Source organism: Salvelinus fontinalis, chromosome 10, assembly GCF_029448725.1.
Source record: "Salvelinus fontinalis isolate EN_2023a chromosome 10, ASM2944872v1, whole genome shotgun sequence".
NCBI classification, from domain to species: Eukaryota; Metazoa; Chordata; class Actinopteri; order Salmoniformes; family Salmonidae; genus Salvelinus; species Salvelinus fontinalis.
In genome coordinates, this window is record NC_074674.1 from 4,715,959 (window position 1) to 4,733,008 (window position 17,050).

The following is a 17,050-nucleotide window of genomic DNA, read 5'->3' on the forward strand; positions in this document are numbered from 1 at the left end:
TTCTTCTCCACAGTTGGACTTGACCAGTGGAGGAAGAACAATATCTAATGTAGTACTTCATAATTTATTCTCCTCTAGTCTCAGTTCCCCCCACGCTGTCTTGGCCAGAACACACTAATACATTCATTTATTCTCCTCTAGTCTGTTCCCCCCCACGCTGTCTTGGCCAGAACACACTAATACATACATTTATTCTCCTCTAGCTAGCCTCAGTTCCCCCCACGCTGTCTTGGCCAGAACACACTAATACATTCATTTATTCTCCTCTAGCCTCAGTTCCCCCAACGCTGTCTTGGCCAGAACACACTAATGCATAAATTTATTCTCCTCTAGCTAGCCTCAGTTCCCCCCACGCTGTCTTGGCCAGAACACACTAATACATTCATATATTCTCCTCTAGCTAGCCTCAGTTCCCCCCACGCTGTCTTGGCCAGAACACACTAATACATTCATATATTCTCCTCTAGCCTCAGTTCCCCCCCACGCTGTCTTGGCCAGAACACACTAATACATTAATTTATTCTCCTCTAGCCTCAGTTCCCCCCACGCTGTCTTGCCCAGAACACACTAATACATTAATGTATTCTCCTCTAGCCTCAGTTCCCCCCCACGCTGTCTTGCCCAGAACACACTAATACATTAATGTATTCTCCTCTAGCCTCAGTTCCCCCCCACGCTGTCTTGCCCAGAACACACTAATACATTAATGTATTCTCCTCTAGCCTCAGTTCCCCCCCACGCTGACTTGGCCAGAACACACTAATACATTCCGGACGATACCCCAAGATACTTTACATCTGCAAGTAGTGAAATTTGATGTAGTTTCTTGACCCCAAAACCTGACATTTTACAGCGATGATCACACAGCTCAGTAGACAAGAGAGTTGGGTGGAACTAGTGAAATAAAATAGATTGCATCTGCAACATTCACAATTAACAACATCTGACACCAAATTCCTTCCCCAAGTACTTTATTTATTTTCTTTTTCCAAAACAAAAGTTGGCTGAGTGGGTATGAGAGGTAGGCTTTGCTCCTTGTGCCCTAGTCAATGAGAATAAAAAGCACTTTTTAAAAGTCCTGATACGACTTTAGTTTAACTACTCTCAGTGTAGTGGAACTAGTGACCTTGTTTGACCTTATTGGGTGAAACATTGCAAATGGAACTGTAGACAGTGATGCATATAAACTCAGCAAAAAAATACATGGCCCATTTTCAGGACCCTGTCTTTCAAAGATAATTTGTGAAAATCCAAATAACTTCACAGATCTTCATTGTAAAGGTTTTAAACACTGTTTCCCATGCTTGTTCAATGAACCATAATCAATTAATGAATATGCACCTGTGGAACGGTCGTTAAGACACTAACAGCTTACAGACGGTAGGCAATTAAGGTCACAGAACTTAGGATACTAAAGAGCCTTTTCTACTGACTCTGAAAAACACCAAAAGAAAGATGCCCAGGGTTCCTGCTCATCTGCGTGTACGTGCATTAGGCATGTTGCAAGGAGGCATGAGGACTGCAGATGTGGCCAGGGCAATAAATTGAAATGTCCGTACTGTGAGACGCGTAAGACAGCGCTACAGGGAGACAGGATGGACAGCTGAATGTCCTCGCAGTGGCAGACCACATGTAACAACACCTGCACAGGATCAGTACACCCGAACATCACACCTGCGGGACAGGTACAGGATGGCAACAACAACTGCCCAAGTTACACCAGGAACGCACAATCCCTCAATCAGTGCTCAGACTGTCCGCAATAGGCTGAGAGAGGCTGGACTGAGGACTTGTAGGCCTGTTGTAAGGCAGGTCCTCACCAGACATCACCGGCAACAACGTCGCCTATGGGCACAAACTCACCGTCGCTGGACCAGACAGGACTGGCAAAAAGTGCTCTTCACTGACGAGTCGCAGTTTTGTTGTCACCAGGGGGGATGGTCGGATTCGCGTTTATCTTCAAAGGAATGAGCGTTACACTGAGGCCTGTACTCTGGAGCGGGATCGATTTGGAGGTGGAGGGTCCGTCATGGTCTGGGGCAGTGCGTCACAACATCATCGGACTGAGCTTGTTGTCATTGCAGGCAATCTCAACGCTGTGCGTTACAGGGAAGACATCCTACTCCCTCATGTGGTACCCTTCCTGCAGGCTCATCCTGACATGACCCTCCAGCATGACAATGCCACCAGCCATACTGCTTGTTCTGTGCGTGATTTCCTGCAAGACAGGAATGTCAGTGTTCTGCATCTCAACCCCATTGAGCACGTCTGGGACCTGTTGGATCGGAGGGTGAGGGCTAGTGCCATTCCCCCCAGAAATGTCTGGGAACTTGCAGGTGCCTTGGTGGAAGAGTGGGGTAACATCTCACAACAAGAACTGGCAAACCTGGTGCAGTCCATGAGGAGATGCACTGGAGTACTTAATGCAGCCAAGTGGCCACACCAGATACTGACTGTTACTTTGACCCCCCCTTTGTTCAGGGACACATTTTTCCATTTCTGTTAGTCACATGTCTGTGGAACTTGTTCAGTTTATGTCTCAGTTGTTGAATCTTATGTTCATACAAATACTTACACATATTAAGTTTGCTGAAAATAAACGCAGTTGACAGTGAGAGAACGTTTCTTCTTTTGGTGAGTTTAGGAATCCTTACAATTGTGAGAGATCTTGGTTGACATGACCAGACACAGTCACTAAGGATGTCCATGGGGTCAGAGAAAAGCCTCCCAGTGAGTTGTGCTGGTGGTATTGGAGTTGGGTTAGGATTTTGGGGGGGGACGTGTGTGTACTGTATGTAGGTAATGACAGGAGGGGGTCTGAGTTGTGTTTATAAGTCGCTCTCGCCGTACAGGGCACAGGAGAAGGAGATGTAGTCCAGGGCGCCTGAGGGCGCGTCACTGCCGATGTACCTGGTCATGCGGCTGACGCAGTAGTCGGCCTGCTCTGGGGGCAGCTCCCTGCGCAGTTCTTCCACAGTGATGTATGTCTGGGAGGGGAGGACACAGGTCAACAAAGGTCATCAGGGGATATCAAAGGTAACACCACAGACACCACAAAATAACCTAAACCAATGGCTCAAATGAGCTGTTACTTCATGTGACTGACAAAGTTTACAGAAGAATAAGTGCAATAATGGTTCCGCTCAACTCACCTTGTCGGAGGCCATGACCTGGTCGACGGTGTCTGTCTCGGCTGTCTCGCGGGTCATGAAGTCGATGAAGGCCTGGAAGGTGACCCCGCCTGTGTTGTTGGAATCCACCAGGGTCATGATGCGGGCAAACTCCACCTCACCCTGAGGGCCACACACAGACAGACAGAGACCGAGAGAGGAAGGGTTATTTGAGTACAACAAATAATGACTCACACACAGAAACCAACGTATGTCCATTGCACCAAATGACTGGGTCCTAAAGCAGTCCCACTCACCAGATCAAAGCCCATGGAGATGAGACAGGCACAGAAGTCGTCTGGATCCATCATGCCATTTCTCTTCTACAAAGGAAAAACAAAGATCACTAAACCACATGGACTGGAAAGATATGAAAGATGACTGACAGGTGAGCTCAAGCTCTGTCTTACCCTGTCAAAGTGGTTGAAGGAGGCTCTGAACTCATTGAGCTGCTCCTGACTGATGCCCTTGGAGTCGCGGGTCAGGATCTGGTTCTCCACCTCGTTGATGGTGCGGGCGATGGTGGTCAGGAGCTGCTCCCAGCCCACATGCACATGCTGAGATGAGGAGAATACAGGATTAGAATCTGAAGACTTTACAGACAGAAGGACACAAAGAGCGAAATACAGAGAGACAGACAGAGAGAGAGAAAGAGAGAGACAGAAAGAGAGAGGGGAACCCTGTGGCAGTACCTCCATGGTAAAGTTGGTGTGCTTGTTGTTGAAGATGAGCCCTTCCTGGCTGAGCTGGTGGTCTCCCTCCAGCTTGTCGATGTTACACTTGTAGTTGATGTTCTGCTCGTACTGCTTCAGGTTGCTCATCTGTACCTCCAGGGAGCCGGCGATGTCCACAGACACATGGCTGATCTCCTACAGGAGGAGAGAGGGGCTGTGTTAGTGGGACATGTACAGAGTACAATGACACTTCATCAATAATATCATGTTAATAGATGCCATTTAGCAGACACTTTTATCCAAAGCAACAGTCATGCATGCATACATTTTACGTATGAGTGGTCCCCGGAATCAAACCCACTATCCTGGCATTGCAAATGCCATGCTCAACCAACGAAGCTACAGAGGAACACCATTCATTCATTTAATTGTATTTATTTAGTCAGGATAATCCACTCGTTAAGCATTGAGTTTTCCAGGGAGCCCTGGGTTCCATAAAATCAATAAAAACATATATGCACATAACAGTTGTGTTAATACCAGGATTCATTGACTTTGTCTTGAGAGGATATACTTTACTTGTCGGCCTTATATTAAAGAACATAAATGGTTAAAGAAAAGTGTGACAAATAAAAACATATACCAATTTCATTTAAGGACCAAAAAACTTACAGCTGTGCCATATAAATTGCAAAATAGTTGGGAAGAGATTTTCGATGTACCCATTCCATCGCACATGGTTTATGAATTGATACGCAAAACAACGCCGGATTCAAAACTTCGAATTTTTCAATTTAAATTATTGTACAAAATTCTTGCAACTAATAGAATGTTATATATATGGGGGATACAATCTTCCCAGCTCTGTAGATTCTGCTGTGAGGAGGCAGAGTCATTAGACCATTTATTTTGGTATTGTCCGCATGTAGCTCGTTTTTGGTCACAGGTCCAGGAATGGTTGAAGAATTGCAACATTTGCGTAGAACTAACGCTACAGATAGCAATACTGGGGGATTTGAAAAGCCATAGTCAATCAATCAATAATATAATAATTATTTTAGCAAAAAAATATATTTTTAATTTACAATCCGTGGAAGCTATGAGAATAGGAAGATTCAAATCTTTTGTGAAGCATCACAGCACAGTTGAAAAATATATGGCAAAAAAAAATCCGAAATGGATGATGTTGGAAGATAGATGGGAAAGGTTGAGTGGAGCTGAAGGATGGGACTAATAACAAGATAAACAATGTAGGGCATACGGGATCTGTGAAATGTGTATAGGTGCGGAGCTATTGTGAAATAGCACAGTTACAAGTGGAAATCAAACTGGATGGACAACAGAAATAGAGGAAGGACTAAGAACAAACAAGAGAGAACTATTATAAAGTAGACTGTGTCTGTAAAATGTGTATAAGATGTATAAATTGAAGGTAAAAACAGAAATGTTTATCAGTTTACTCCAATTGGGGGATCGGTGGTAGGGTTTGCGGGGAATAATAATAAAGGTATACTCTTTAAAAAAAGTATGTATGTCTATGTAGGTATGTGTATGTATATATGTGTATATGTATGCATACGTGAATGGATATATATATTTACCCCCAAAAAATATGGGGGATTGGAAATGATGCAGACAATTACATTGGAAGCAACATTCTTTCCGCAATATTAAGCTGATCCACCCCCCAAAAAAAAAAAATAATAAAATAAATACCAGGATTCATTGACTTTGTCTTGAGAGGATATACTTGAACAGTAATAAACAACTCTGGAATAATCTAATGAAGAGTGAGTTGGAGTGGGAGCTGTCGGGTGTTACTCTAGCGCCATCTTGGTCTGAATCCAGGGTCCAATGATGTTGGCCTGGGCAGCAAACTGGTGCCTCAGCCTTTCGTTGGACTGCTGCCTGGCCAACTCCTCCTGCAGCATCTGGTCTCTGAGGGGCACCAAGTGTTTCACCTGCACACCACAGATAAAGGACGGGCAAAGCTGATCAAATCTCTACAAAGTTTAACAAAGGAGGTACAAAGTTGATGACTGGACCTGGAGCTTGATGTATCCTTATGGACCAGTGTTACAGACTGAATGATAACCAAAGCACTGTTGCATTGAGTTGTTCAATGTTCGTCCTTAGAATGAGAAGGGTCATCTCACTCCCTGAGCAGACAATATCTAAGAGATGGACATGTACTCACAGCATCCCACTTGTTGGTGATGTCCTGGGGGGAGAGGGTGGTGTAGGGGTTGACTCCTGACAGCTTGATGCCGTAGGTCTGAGCGATCTTTACGATCTCACTCTGGATGCCCATGGTGGCCATGCGCTCCTTATCAGCCTCTGGTAGGGTGGCCTTGAACTGGTCATGGGCTGTAATCAGACTCTGAGGAAGAGGAGGAGGAGAACAAGAGAGGAAGAATATGATCAGCCAATAATAAATAAATCTAATGAGGATGACAAACTAGCTACCCTCCACCCTCCTATCATGTCCCCTCCCTCTGCCTCCTACCTGGATCTCCTCAATGCTGTGCACAATGAACATATCCTGTAAGTCCTCCATGGCTCCATCCATCAAGTTGTTGAAGGGAGCTGCTCTCTTGGCGAACTCCAGGTACAGCTGGTCAATGGTCTCCCACAGCTTCTCCACACGCTGAAAAAACACACGTTTAGTGTTATCAACTGGAAACTAAAAACTTGTATGGAAGCTGAATAAAAGGACATAACATCTGAAGCCTATTTGTGTAAGTATGATAAATGATGTAGAGGTCAGTAAGTCATAGTGTTATGTGGAGGTTTGAAATAGGGTCACATCTGTCTGTCTCCAGGGTACCTCAAGTGAGTCTCTCCTCTTTTGGGTCAGAGTGCCCAGGTTGTCCCACTGGTCACAGATGCCCTGGCAGTGGGCGTTGATGGCGACAGCGTCATGATAGTCCAGCTCAGTAGGACATGAAAAAAATGAGATTGGAGGTAGCATTCCCTTAGAGGGTGATTTTAGACCATTAAAAAGAAGGGTGATTCATTTCTATTTCTCACTCTCTCTTTCATTCTATCTATCTTTATCATTCCATCAGTCTCTTTCATTCCATCAGTCTTTATTTCATTATATCTATATCATTCCATCAGTCCTTTCAGTCTCTGTCACTCTCCATCTAATTTCTTCTTTCTCTCTCTTCTTTCTCTCTCTTTCGCACTCTCTCCATCTCTCCTTACTTGAGCTCCTGGGCGATGGCAGCTATCTGTTCCACTCTGTCCTGGTGGGCGGCCAGGTCAGACTCAAACGCCTCGTGTTTTCTCATCAGAGCCCTGATCTCCAACAGAGAGGCTGACTCATAGTCCTTCATGGACAGCAGCTCCACAGTTCCTGAAGACCACAGGGACACACATTGACATAAAGTATAAATACCTTACATCTATTATTACACAAACTAAGTTTAAAGGAGGGTTTTTACAACCTTCTTAACACAAACCCTCCACTTTTTTTTAGATAATTGAGAGTCTCCGTCCTCATCTCCCACACCTGAGGTCCAGGACTCATGCAGGGAACTCTTCTGCTTGAACTTCTCAGCCAGATGGTCCAGTCTCTCCAGGCGGCGGATCTCAGTGAGCAGCCACTCCTCATAGCCCTTCTCTACCTGCTCCAGACCCTTCCAGGCATTGGCAATGTCCTGAGAGGAGACAGAGGTCCAAGAGAAACCAGGGGCTCAGTGAATAGAGAACATAACATACTTGACCAGATGATGGTAATGAGAGTGAAAGTCAGAATCACTGGGGTGGCTGTGGGGAACGTACCGACACCATCTTTCCATCAGAAGGCATGTTGCTCAGCCTCAGCTTGGTCTGCAGGGTGTTGAAGTTGATCTCCAGCTGACACATCTCCTGGACCTTGGGAGGCTTGTGGATGCAACGGTAGTCACGGAAGTCCTCCAGCTTCTTCTGCATGGTGCGCATGGTCTGCTCCGCCACGCGGTTCTCCAGCCAGGGGATGGTGCGACGGATACACCCCAGCAGCTAGGTGGAGGGGGGAGTGCAGATATGTTACGCACTGAAGCCATCGTAACACAGAGACATTATTTTGAATGAAACCAGAACAGGGCAAACTAAAGGGTGCCCACCTCACTGGCCAGCTTCTCATACTCCTCCATCAGCTTCTCGTTCTCCTGGTTCACAGCCAGCACCTTGCAGATCCTGTTGGCAGCTGTCTCGGCCTAGGACACAAGAACAGAGGTCAGAGGGGAAAGGCTATGTAGAATGGTGGTCAGTGGGGAAGCCTCACCTGCTCTGCTCCAGCAAAGGCGTGATAGAAGCAGGACACATAGGTCATGATGGCTTTCTCATCGGGCTTTGGCATGTTCACAATATCTAAAATGGAAAGAAAAGGTTAAAAAGATTGCCAAAGATATGCAAAGAAATATTTAGAAATGTTTTCTCTTATTTGGTTCAGACAATAAAACAACTTCATAGTTAAGAATACTATAACAATATGGAAGAAAATGAACAAATATCACTCCCTAAAAACACAACCATATGGAACAATCCTTGGATAGCTGTTCAGAATTCATCGATAAATTGGTCCACATGGAAACCTAAAGGCATAGAACCCGTAAATGACTTGGTTACAGGAAATACATTAATTTCCATTAAATAATTAAAAAGTAATTTTGGACTGATCAATGTAGATAGTTTCAAGTACATGCAACTTAAAAGTTTGATTTAAAATCTTTTGGACATCTGAGCAACCTTGAGGGAATCTTATTTGGGTCAGAAAAGGATGTTGTTCATATAATAGGGAAGATATAGAAAACCTTGCAGGGAGCATATCCAACTGACAATTTCTTAGAAAAAACATATCAACTACTGGAACCAAGACTTAAAAAGAACTGGCACAAGATGGAGGGAAAGTTGGAACATACAGTAACTAACAAAATTACATTTAATGAAAATGTACTGTGCGCTTAATCCAGTATAAACTAAAGTATAGAATGTATTATACAAGAGACAAAATTCACAAATTCTACAGCACCACGGCAGAGTCATGTCTTAAGTGGGAACGCTATAAAATCCGGAAATTGAGGGCGGAGCTAGGAAGTTGTCTGTCAGAAGTATTACAATGTAAACTTACATTTAATCTGTCTGTCTGCATATTTCAAGACATGGCATATGGGGGTGTAGTGAGATACCCAATGGGCTGGACGATTCTCTTCTCATCACTCGTCTTGAAAAAATGTATACTTAAAACATGGAAATCAATTACTCCGCCATCATTAACACAATCAATTTTGGGGGGGATTTCTTATTGAAATATTGAAATAGCATGGGCAACGAGAAAAACAAATAGATACAATTTAGGGCCAAACAATAAGGGAGGCACTAGGGATGGGGGTGTGACCAGGCACTAGGGATGGGGGTGTGACCAGGCACTAGGGATGGGGGTGTGGCTATAGGCACTAGGGATGGGGGTGTGACCAGGCACTAGGGATGGGGGTGTGACCAGGCACTAGGGATGGGGGTGTGACCAGGCACTAGGGATGGGGGTGTGACCAGGCACTAGGGATGGGGGTGTGGCTATAGGCACTGGGATGGGGGTGTGACCAGGCACAAGAGATGGGGGTGTGACCAGGCACAAGGGATGGGGGTGTGACCAGGCACAAGGGATGGGGGTGTGAGCATGTGGGTCTGGGTAGATGAGATGTGGTCATTGTTTGTATGCATCTGTAAGTGTGTTTGTATATGGAATTTTGTTGTTGTTGAAAAACACTCTTATGTAACTGTCCGGTTTTGTCAGTAGCTAAGATCCATCTTAATAATACTGTACCCACATGAAAAAATACTACAGTTTACTATAGAATACTACAGTACTTACTATAGAATTATGTAGTAAACTGTATAATATAATACTACACACTGACGTATCCCTCAATCATGTGTAGTACATACTGTAGAATTTTGTAGTATACTATAGTAAATATGACAGTATTATCCGCAAAAAGAACACTTGTAAATACTGCAGTAATGTCCGCAAAAACAGTACAGTCCGTAAAAAATGAAATACTACAGTATTTATTTTGAATATACCCTACCGATTCCCCTCCCCATATCCCAATTTATGCAACCCATAAGTGATAAACCTATATGCCAAGTATATTTGGGCACCCTTAGTGGCGCAGCAGTCTATAAGGCACTGCATCTCAGTGCACGAGGCGTCACTACAGTCCCTGGTTCATATCCAGGTTGTATCACATCCGGCTGTGATTGGAAGTCCCATAGGGCGGCGCACAATTGGCCCAGCATCGTCCGGGTTTGGCCGTCATTGTAAATAAGAATTTGTTCTTAACTGGCTTGCCTAGCTAAATAAAGGTTAAATAAAAAAAATAGAATAAATAAAAAGTAAATAAAAAGTATAGACCATATATTGTGTTCCCTGTGGTTATAAAAAAGAGCAGAAGCTCTGAATGATCATTGCAGACCGCAGTCTTACCTAACTACAGGTTATGGAACATTTGCTCTTTTAGTTGTTCTCCAGTATGTTTCCTCATGGAGAAAGCCTCCACTTATATGTCAAAGATGATAAAACAAAAACACTACAGTAAATATTACAGTATACTACAGTCTGCAAAAACACTATATTATTTACTAAAGTATATACTACCAGTTATTTTAATACAGTATTTAAACTATAGTAAACTGTAAATACTACAGTAAATACTACAGTAAAGTTAGCAAAAACACTACAGTGAATACTATAGTATTTATACCACAATATACTATAGTATTTTTTATTATGTGGGTATCTTTAATTGTTGTAGTGCTGTATGATAGGTTGTTCACCTTCTGCATCCAACATCTTGGGGATGTCCAGGTACTTCTCTGCCACCTCGAAGGCAATGTTGAGGTTTCCCATGGGGTCATCCTAGAGACACACAAACAGACAAGACATGTCTCAGTGAGTAAGAGGGTGCAGACTAGTACCTGTAGGAGCAGACAGGATACGCTCATAGCCATGCTGAACTGTAGAGGCAGCTCTCTTTATATTCACCACTAAATGAATACTGATTTAAAGATGTTGCTTCAGAATAACTGTTTACTTTACAATAGAACTAAGATGCTGAATTAGATTAGTTATCATCATACTCCATACTCCATGACAAGAAGATGATGCTGGAACAGCTACTGTATGTTTTTTACAGGCCTAAGGTTCCATTCAATTCAAACGAAACATCCCTTGTTTTCAAGAATGGAAAACTGAACCAACTCGAACAGGTGTGAGATTGTTATTTCAAACCAGTGTCTTAACGGAAATGGACTGTCAGTAATGTTAGCCACAGCACAGTTCAGTTCTCTATGCCAGTTCCTCCATTCTCACCACTGTTCATTTACAAAACAAAGAAGAATCATAAGTACCATGAAATACATCACAGAATAGACAGAGTGGCAGGTAGCTTAGTGGTTAAGAGCGTTAGGCTATTAACCAAAAGGTTGAGGGTTGAATCCCTGAACTGACTACGTAAAAATATGACGATGTGTCCTTGAGCAAGGCACTTAACCCGAATTGCACCTGTAAGTCGATCTGGATAAGAGCGTCTGCTAAATGACGTCACTATGGGCGAGACGCTGATGTGGGCTGTTTGAGTGATGTTTGTGTGGGCCAATGGAGATACTGGCTGAGTGTAGATCAGGGAGGTGAGGACCAATCACGCAGGGATGTGGTGGGGCCAGGGACAGCACCTTGCGCAGTTTGGAGTAATCAATGAGGTCAGGTCTGTGTCTGTGGATGAGGGCACACAGTGCCAGGCCATCCTTCCAACTGAGACACAGACCCAGTGATAGGGGGAGAAGGATGGAGAGAATGATATACAAATCAATCAAAGATGAAAAGGAGGAACAAAAGAGATTGATCAAATCAAATGTATTTATATAGCCCTTCTTACATCAGCTGATATCTCAAAGTGCTGTACAGAAACCCAGCCTAAAACCCCAAACAGCAAGCAATGCAGGTGTAGAAGCACCTGCATTGTGGAAAAAGAGGTAAACACAGTATGTGAAAGTGTAACAGGGAAACAATGAGATGAGGAAAATATCCTGTAACAATTGAGCAGATTGAGATTATTCAGAATTAAAACCATGATTTAAAGCCATATCAGTGGCTGCAGAATCTCTGTAAGACATTGTGAGCCAGCGCGGTGACCAGAAGAGGGTAGTGGCTGCTCACCTGATGTGGAAGTTCTGCACATTGACATTCCTGTAGGGGGCTGTCTTCCTCTGGCACCACAGCAACAGACCCTCCTTAGCAGAGGTCTCTGAACACACACAATAATGTAAGGATGATCATTTGTTTAAAAGAAGCCCTTGGTATCATAGAAATAACCCTAACCATTAGACATGCCTATTCAAATTGTTGCATAGTTGAATGAGGCCTTAACTGTACTGTTAGAGTTTTGCTGTGTGTCTTTGAAGAGTTCTCACCCTCTACAGAGATGTCCTGGATGGCGAAACGCAGGATGATGGTCCAGATCATCCCCAGGGTCATCTTTACATTAGCATCCACAATCTCTGCAGAGGTCAAGGGTCAGTTAGATAGGAGGCGATAAGGAAACTCCATACATCAAGTAGATGAATGCTATGAGAATATAAGCCGGAGAAGGGTTTGGAAGGGTATAGAAGGGTTTTGAAGGGTATAGAAGGGTTTAGATGGGTTTGGAAGGGTATGGAAGGGTTTGGAAGGGTTTAGAAGGGTATAGAAGGGTTTAGATGGGTTTCGAAGGGTATGGAAGGGTATAGAAGGGTTTGGAAGGGTTTAGAAGGGTTTGGAAGGGTTTGGAAGGGTTTAGAAGGGTTTGGAAGGGTATGGAAGGGTTTGGAAGGGTTTAGAAGGGTTTGGAAGGGTATGGAAGGGTTTAGGGTTTGGAAGGGTATAGAAGGGTTTGGAAGGGTTTAGGGTTTGAAGGGTATAGAAGGGTATAGAAGGGTTTAGGGTTTGGAAGGGTATGGAAGGGTTTAGGGTTTGGAAGGGTATAGAAGGGTTTGGAAGGGTTTAGGGTTGGAAGGGTATGGAAGGGTTTGGAAGGGTTTAGAAGGGTTTGGAAGGGTATGGAAGGGTTTAGGGTTTGGAAGGGTATAGAAGGGTTTGGAAGGGTTTAGGGTTTGAAGGGTATAGAAGGGTATAGAAGGGTTTAGGGTTTGGAAGGGTATGGAAGGGTTTAGGGTTTGGGAGGGTATAGAAGGGTTTGGAAGGGTATAGAAGGGTTTTGATGGGTTTGGAAGGGTATAGAAGGGTATAGAAGGGTTTAGATGGGTTTGGAAGGGTATAGAAGGGTTTGGAAGGGTTTAGGGTTTGAAGGGTATAGAAGGGTTTGGAAGGGTTTAGGGTTTGAAGGGTATAGAAGGGTTTAGGGTTTGAAGGGTATAGAAGGGTCTGGAAGGGTTTGGAAGGGTATGGAAGGGTTTGGAAGGGTTTAGGGTTTGAAGGGTATAGAAGGGTTTGGAAGGGTTTAGAAGGGTTTGGAAGGGTTTAGGGTTTGAAGGGTATAGAAGGGTTTGGAAGGGTTTAGAATGGTTTGGAAGGGTATGGAAGGGTTTAGGGTTTGGAAGGGTATAGAAGGGTATGGAAGGGTTTAGGGTTTGGAAGGGTATAGAAGGGTTTGGAAGGGTTTAGGGTTTGGAAGGGTATAGAAGGGTATGGAAGGGTCTAGGGTTTGGAAGGGTTTGGAAGGGTATGGAAGGGTTTAGGGTTTGGAGGGGTTTTGGGGTGCGAGGCCCACCCTCGGCACCGATGGACACCAGCTTGACTCCCTTGCTGCAGATGAAATCCAGGGCCTTGTTCACATTGGCGATCTTGTGGAAACGCATTTGACCTTTGTCTGGCTTGGGAAGCCTTTCACCTGCACATCCACAAACAAACACGACATGGACCCATTAGTTAGCATTAGGGAATGGCAATAGTGAACTGTACTTAGAATTTGACCATGGAGAAAAGAGAAAAGGGTGTCCAACTTCCAGCAGCAACATGAGTTTAAGTCCATTCCTGAAGTCCTCCTCAATGTTCTCAATCTGTGTACCCGCTTTATGCAAGTGAGAGTTGCACCAGGCAGTGAAGGTCTGCGAGAGAAAGAGCTTGTTACAATAATGCATAAAAATGATACTAAAATGCGTGATGCGTCACTCATGAAACACCTTTAACATGATCTAGATCCATATGTTTCTCAGGGATTATCGGTCAATATATCTAGGTTACCACTGATCCTGCTTTGGTTAATACAAATTCTAGAAAACAATCAACTTGAAAGCTGCAGTACACAATGATCTCATGTCATCTACCACATCCACTGTAGAACAGCTTGTGGAAAAACACCTTCCAGTATCATCAGTATGCAGCATTGGGTATTCAAGCTACAACTAACTGTCTGAATAGTTAGTACAGTATCAAGACATAGGGTAAATGTTCATTTTTGAGTATGGTATTTACCTATTTTCAAATACTGTGAAATAGCTTTTACACATCATTTTGAAGAGAACGTAGTCATGGATACTCTTTTGAACATATTAGAAATGTGATGCAGAAGCTGCAGAGGCAATACAAGGCAGGGAGAGGAGAGTCTGAGGGAATTACTGAACCTAGACAGAGGAGACTCTGAGGGAAGGACTGAAAATGCAGAGAGGAGAGTCTAAGGGAAGGACTGAACATGCAGAGAGGAGAGTCTGAGGGAAGGACTGAACATGCAGAGAGGAGAGTCTGAGGGAAGGACTGAACATGCAGAGAGGAGAATCTGAGGGAAGGACTGAACATGCAGAGAGGAGAATCTGAGGGAAGGACTGAACATGCAGAGAGGATAGTCTGAGGGAAGGACTGAATATGCAGAGAGGAGAGTCTGAGGGAAGGACTGAACATGCAGAGAGGATAGTCTGAGGGAAGGACTGAACATGCAGAGAGGAGAATCTGAGGGAAGGACTGAACATGCAGAGAGGATAGTCTGAGGGAAGGACTGAACATGCAGAGAGGAGAGTCTGAGGGAAGGACTGAACATGCAGAGAGGAGAATCTGAGGGAAGGACTGAACATGCAGAGAGGAGAATCTGAGGGAAGGACTGAACATGCAGAGAGGAGAATCTGAGGGAAGGACTGAACATGCAGAGAGGAGAGTCTGAGGGAAGAACTGAACATGCAGAGAGGAGAGTCTGAGGGAAGGAGAGATAGTGATAGGGAAAGAGGGAAAATGGTTAGAAGAGGAGACTCTTCCGCAGCAGGTGCCTAACCCTCAAATCAACCTCTACTGCCATAGATTCCCAAATTTAGACTGGGTGGGGGGAGGGGGGCTAAGGAGGAGAAAGGAGGAGAAGGGGGCTATATCAGGTAGCCATAGGACACCAGGGAACAGCCGACAGCAGAGCATTCCTGCAGCAGAAACTCTCAACCAACAATGTGTGGAAATGGAATGCTGGGAAAAGGAGAGGAGGTGTGATTTCTTTTACCACTCTAGATGTTAACTTTACAGTAATACCTTTACCCTGCCTACTGGTGATTTGGGATGGGATAATATCATACAATCAATCACCTTTTATCCTTCTTACTAAGAGAAAGGCAGTGATCACACTCGTAAAACCTCACTGTATTACCAGTGAATTAATAAAAATGAAATAACTTCATGTGTTAAACTGAGACTTGAGAACGATATATCAACTCATCCCATGATCGATCATAATGATCATCATAATGTTTTGTTTACTTTGTACATTGAATAACATAAAACTGGTGCTACAAAATGTCCAAGAACTCTGGAAAGAATGTTAATATGGAATGTATGTCTTGTGCATAACAGAGGTGAAGAGCATAACAGCAAGAATTCTTAGAGAAATTAACAAGAAACAGATTTAGACCAAAGAGGCATTCATACTGGTACAACAATGCCCTATCCCTACCTAAAAAATTGTTGAGAAAACTCAAGACAAAAGCATAACAAATGGTGAACTACTATTTTTCTGAGTACCTCATTTCCAAATATCTATTGCACATAAAGCCACAATAACCAACAAGACTTCGCCACAAAACTCATGTCTCAATGAACATTGTCTGAACGTCAAACACTAACATTACATTAACTCACATAAGACAACGTCCCACGGCAGCACACAACATCATTCAGTAAGTGAGTAACTCTTTCTCTAGATGAGAGTTACTGTATTAAACCACGATTATATTACTATCAGAACTAAGGTGTTAATACAACTTCCAGGCTAAAACATAATTTACAAAAAGACTAAACTCCACCTGAAACTCCACCTGTTGCTGTCACTGAGGACTATAGCTTCTTCAATGTATTAGCTCAAACCAGAGTGAACTACGAGACAAATACAGTGGCTATTATTATGGAGCCCTGTTGGCTTCAGGTTGTGTAGCAGGTCTGAAGCTAAAGTTGTACCATGTCATCCTTCCAAGTCTCATTTATCCCTTGAATGTAAGGAAGCGTGGGAAACAGAGCTACGTTTGGGGGTTAAGGTCAGTGAGAGACTGTGGCCCAGAGCCTGGCACTCCCAGTTGGCTGTAGGAGACTGTGGGCTGGGCATGGGACTTCCAGGGGACTGTAGGAGACGGTGGGCTGGGCCTGGGACTTCCAGGGGACTGTAGGAGACTGTGGGCTGGGCCTGGGACTTCCAGGGGACTGTAGGAGACTGTGGGCTGGGCCTGGGACTTCCAGGGGACTGTAGGAGACTGTGGGCTGGGCCTGGGACTTCCAGGGGACTGTAGGAGACAGTGGCCTAGGACTTCCAGGGGGCTGTAGGAGACTGTGCCTGGGCCTGGCATTCCCAGGAGGCTGTAGGAGACTGTGGCCTGGCCCTGGGACTTCCAGGGGGCTGTAGGAGACTGTGGCCTGGGTCTGGGACTCCCAGAGGGTTGTGGGAGACTGTGGCCTGGGCTGGCACTCCCAGGGGGTTGGGGGAGACTTTGGGCCTGGGCTGGCACTCCTATGGGGGCTGTCCTGGCGCTGGGATTAGCACCCTCCACAGACACGCAGGACTGAGTCACTGGAACATCAGGCAGGAGCCCACCAGCTCTCTACTAACCATTGTTGTTAGTTGTCAAGAATGTGGGGCCTGTTCCCTTAACAAAGTGGTATGGAACACGCAAGCCCAAGGGCTCAGACAGAGGAAATAGACAGGCATCTGCACGTGGACACACACACACACAAGAAAATTGTGATTTATTCTTACATTTCAACGA

The 17,050-nt window shown here is 44.4% G+C and overlaps 1 protein-coding gene across 3 annotated transcripts in view; it reads right to left on the reverse strand.

Moving 5' to 3' along the window:
* Window positions 1–2,828: 2,828 nt before the first annotated feature.
* Window positions 2,829–17,050, reverse strand: part of LOC129863452 (alpha-actinin-3-like) — a 33,244-nt gene continuing 19,022 nt past the window's right edge. Inside the window, exons 2-21 of one of the 3 annotated variants that reach the window (XM_055935466.1) lie at window positions 13,827–13,933; window positions 13,597–13,724; window positions 12,302–12,388; window positions 12,048–12,135; window positions 11,564–11,642; window positions 10,667–10,748; window positions 8,115–8,200; window positions 7,954–8,046; window positions 7,631–7,849; window positions 7,359–7,506; window positions 7,052–7,202; window positions 6,672–6,780; window positions 6,351–6,491; window positions 6,042–6,224; window positions 5,673–5,805; window positions 3,863–4,041; window positions 3,581–3,727; window positions 3,428–3,493; window positions 3,153–3,293; window positions 2,829–2,987 (exon numbers count right to left, since the gene is read on the reverse strand). In XM_055935466.1, the coding sequence (XP_055791441.1) occupies window positions 2,829–2,987; window positions 3,153–3,293; window positions 3,428–3,493; window positions 3,581–3,727; window positions 3,863–4,041; window positions 5,673–5,805; window positions 6,042–6,224; window positions 6,351–6,491; window positions 6,672–6,780; window positions 7,052–7,202; window positions 7,359–7,506; window positions 7,631–7,849; window positions 7,954–8,046; window positions 8,115–8,200; window positions 10,667–10,748; window positions 11,564–11,642; window positions 12,048–12,135; window positions 12,302–12,388; window positions 13,597–13,724; window positions 13,827–13,933 (2,526 nt within the window). Of the gene's footprint in view, window positions 2,988–3,152; window positions 3,305–3,423; window positions 3,494–3,580; window positions 3,728–3,862; window positions 4,042–5,672; window positions 5,806–6,041; window positions 6,225–6,350; window positions 6,492–6,671; window positions 6,781–7,051; window positions 7,218–7,358; window positions 7,507–7,630; window positions 7,850–7,953; window positions 8,047–8,114; window positions 8,201–10,666; window positions 10,749–11,563; window positions 11,643–12,047; window positions 12,136–12,301; window positions 12,389–13,596; window positions 13,725–13,826; window positions 13,934–17,050 lie in introns of all 3 variants that reach the window. The other 2 variants (XM_055935464.1, XM_055935465.1) reach the window with 2 other exon arrangements.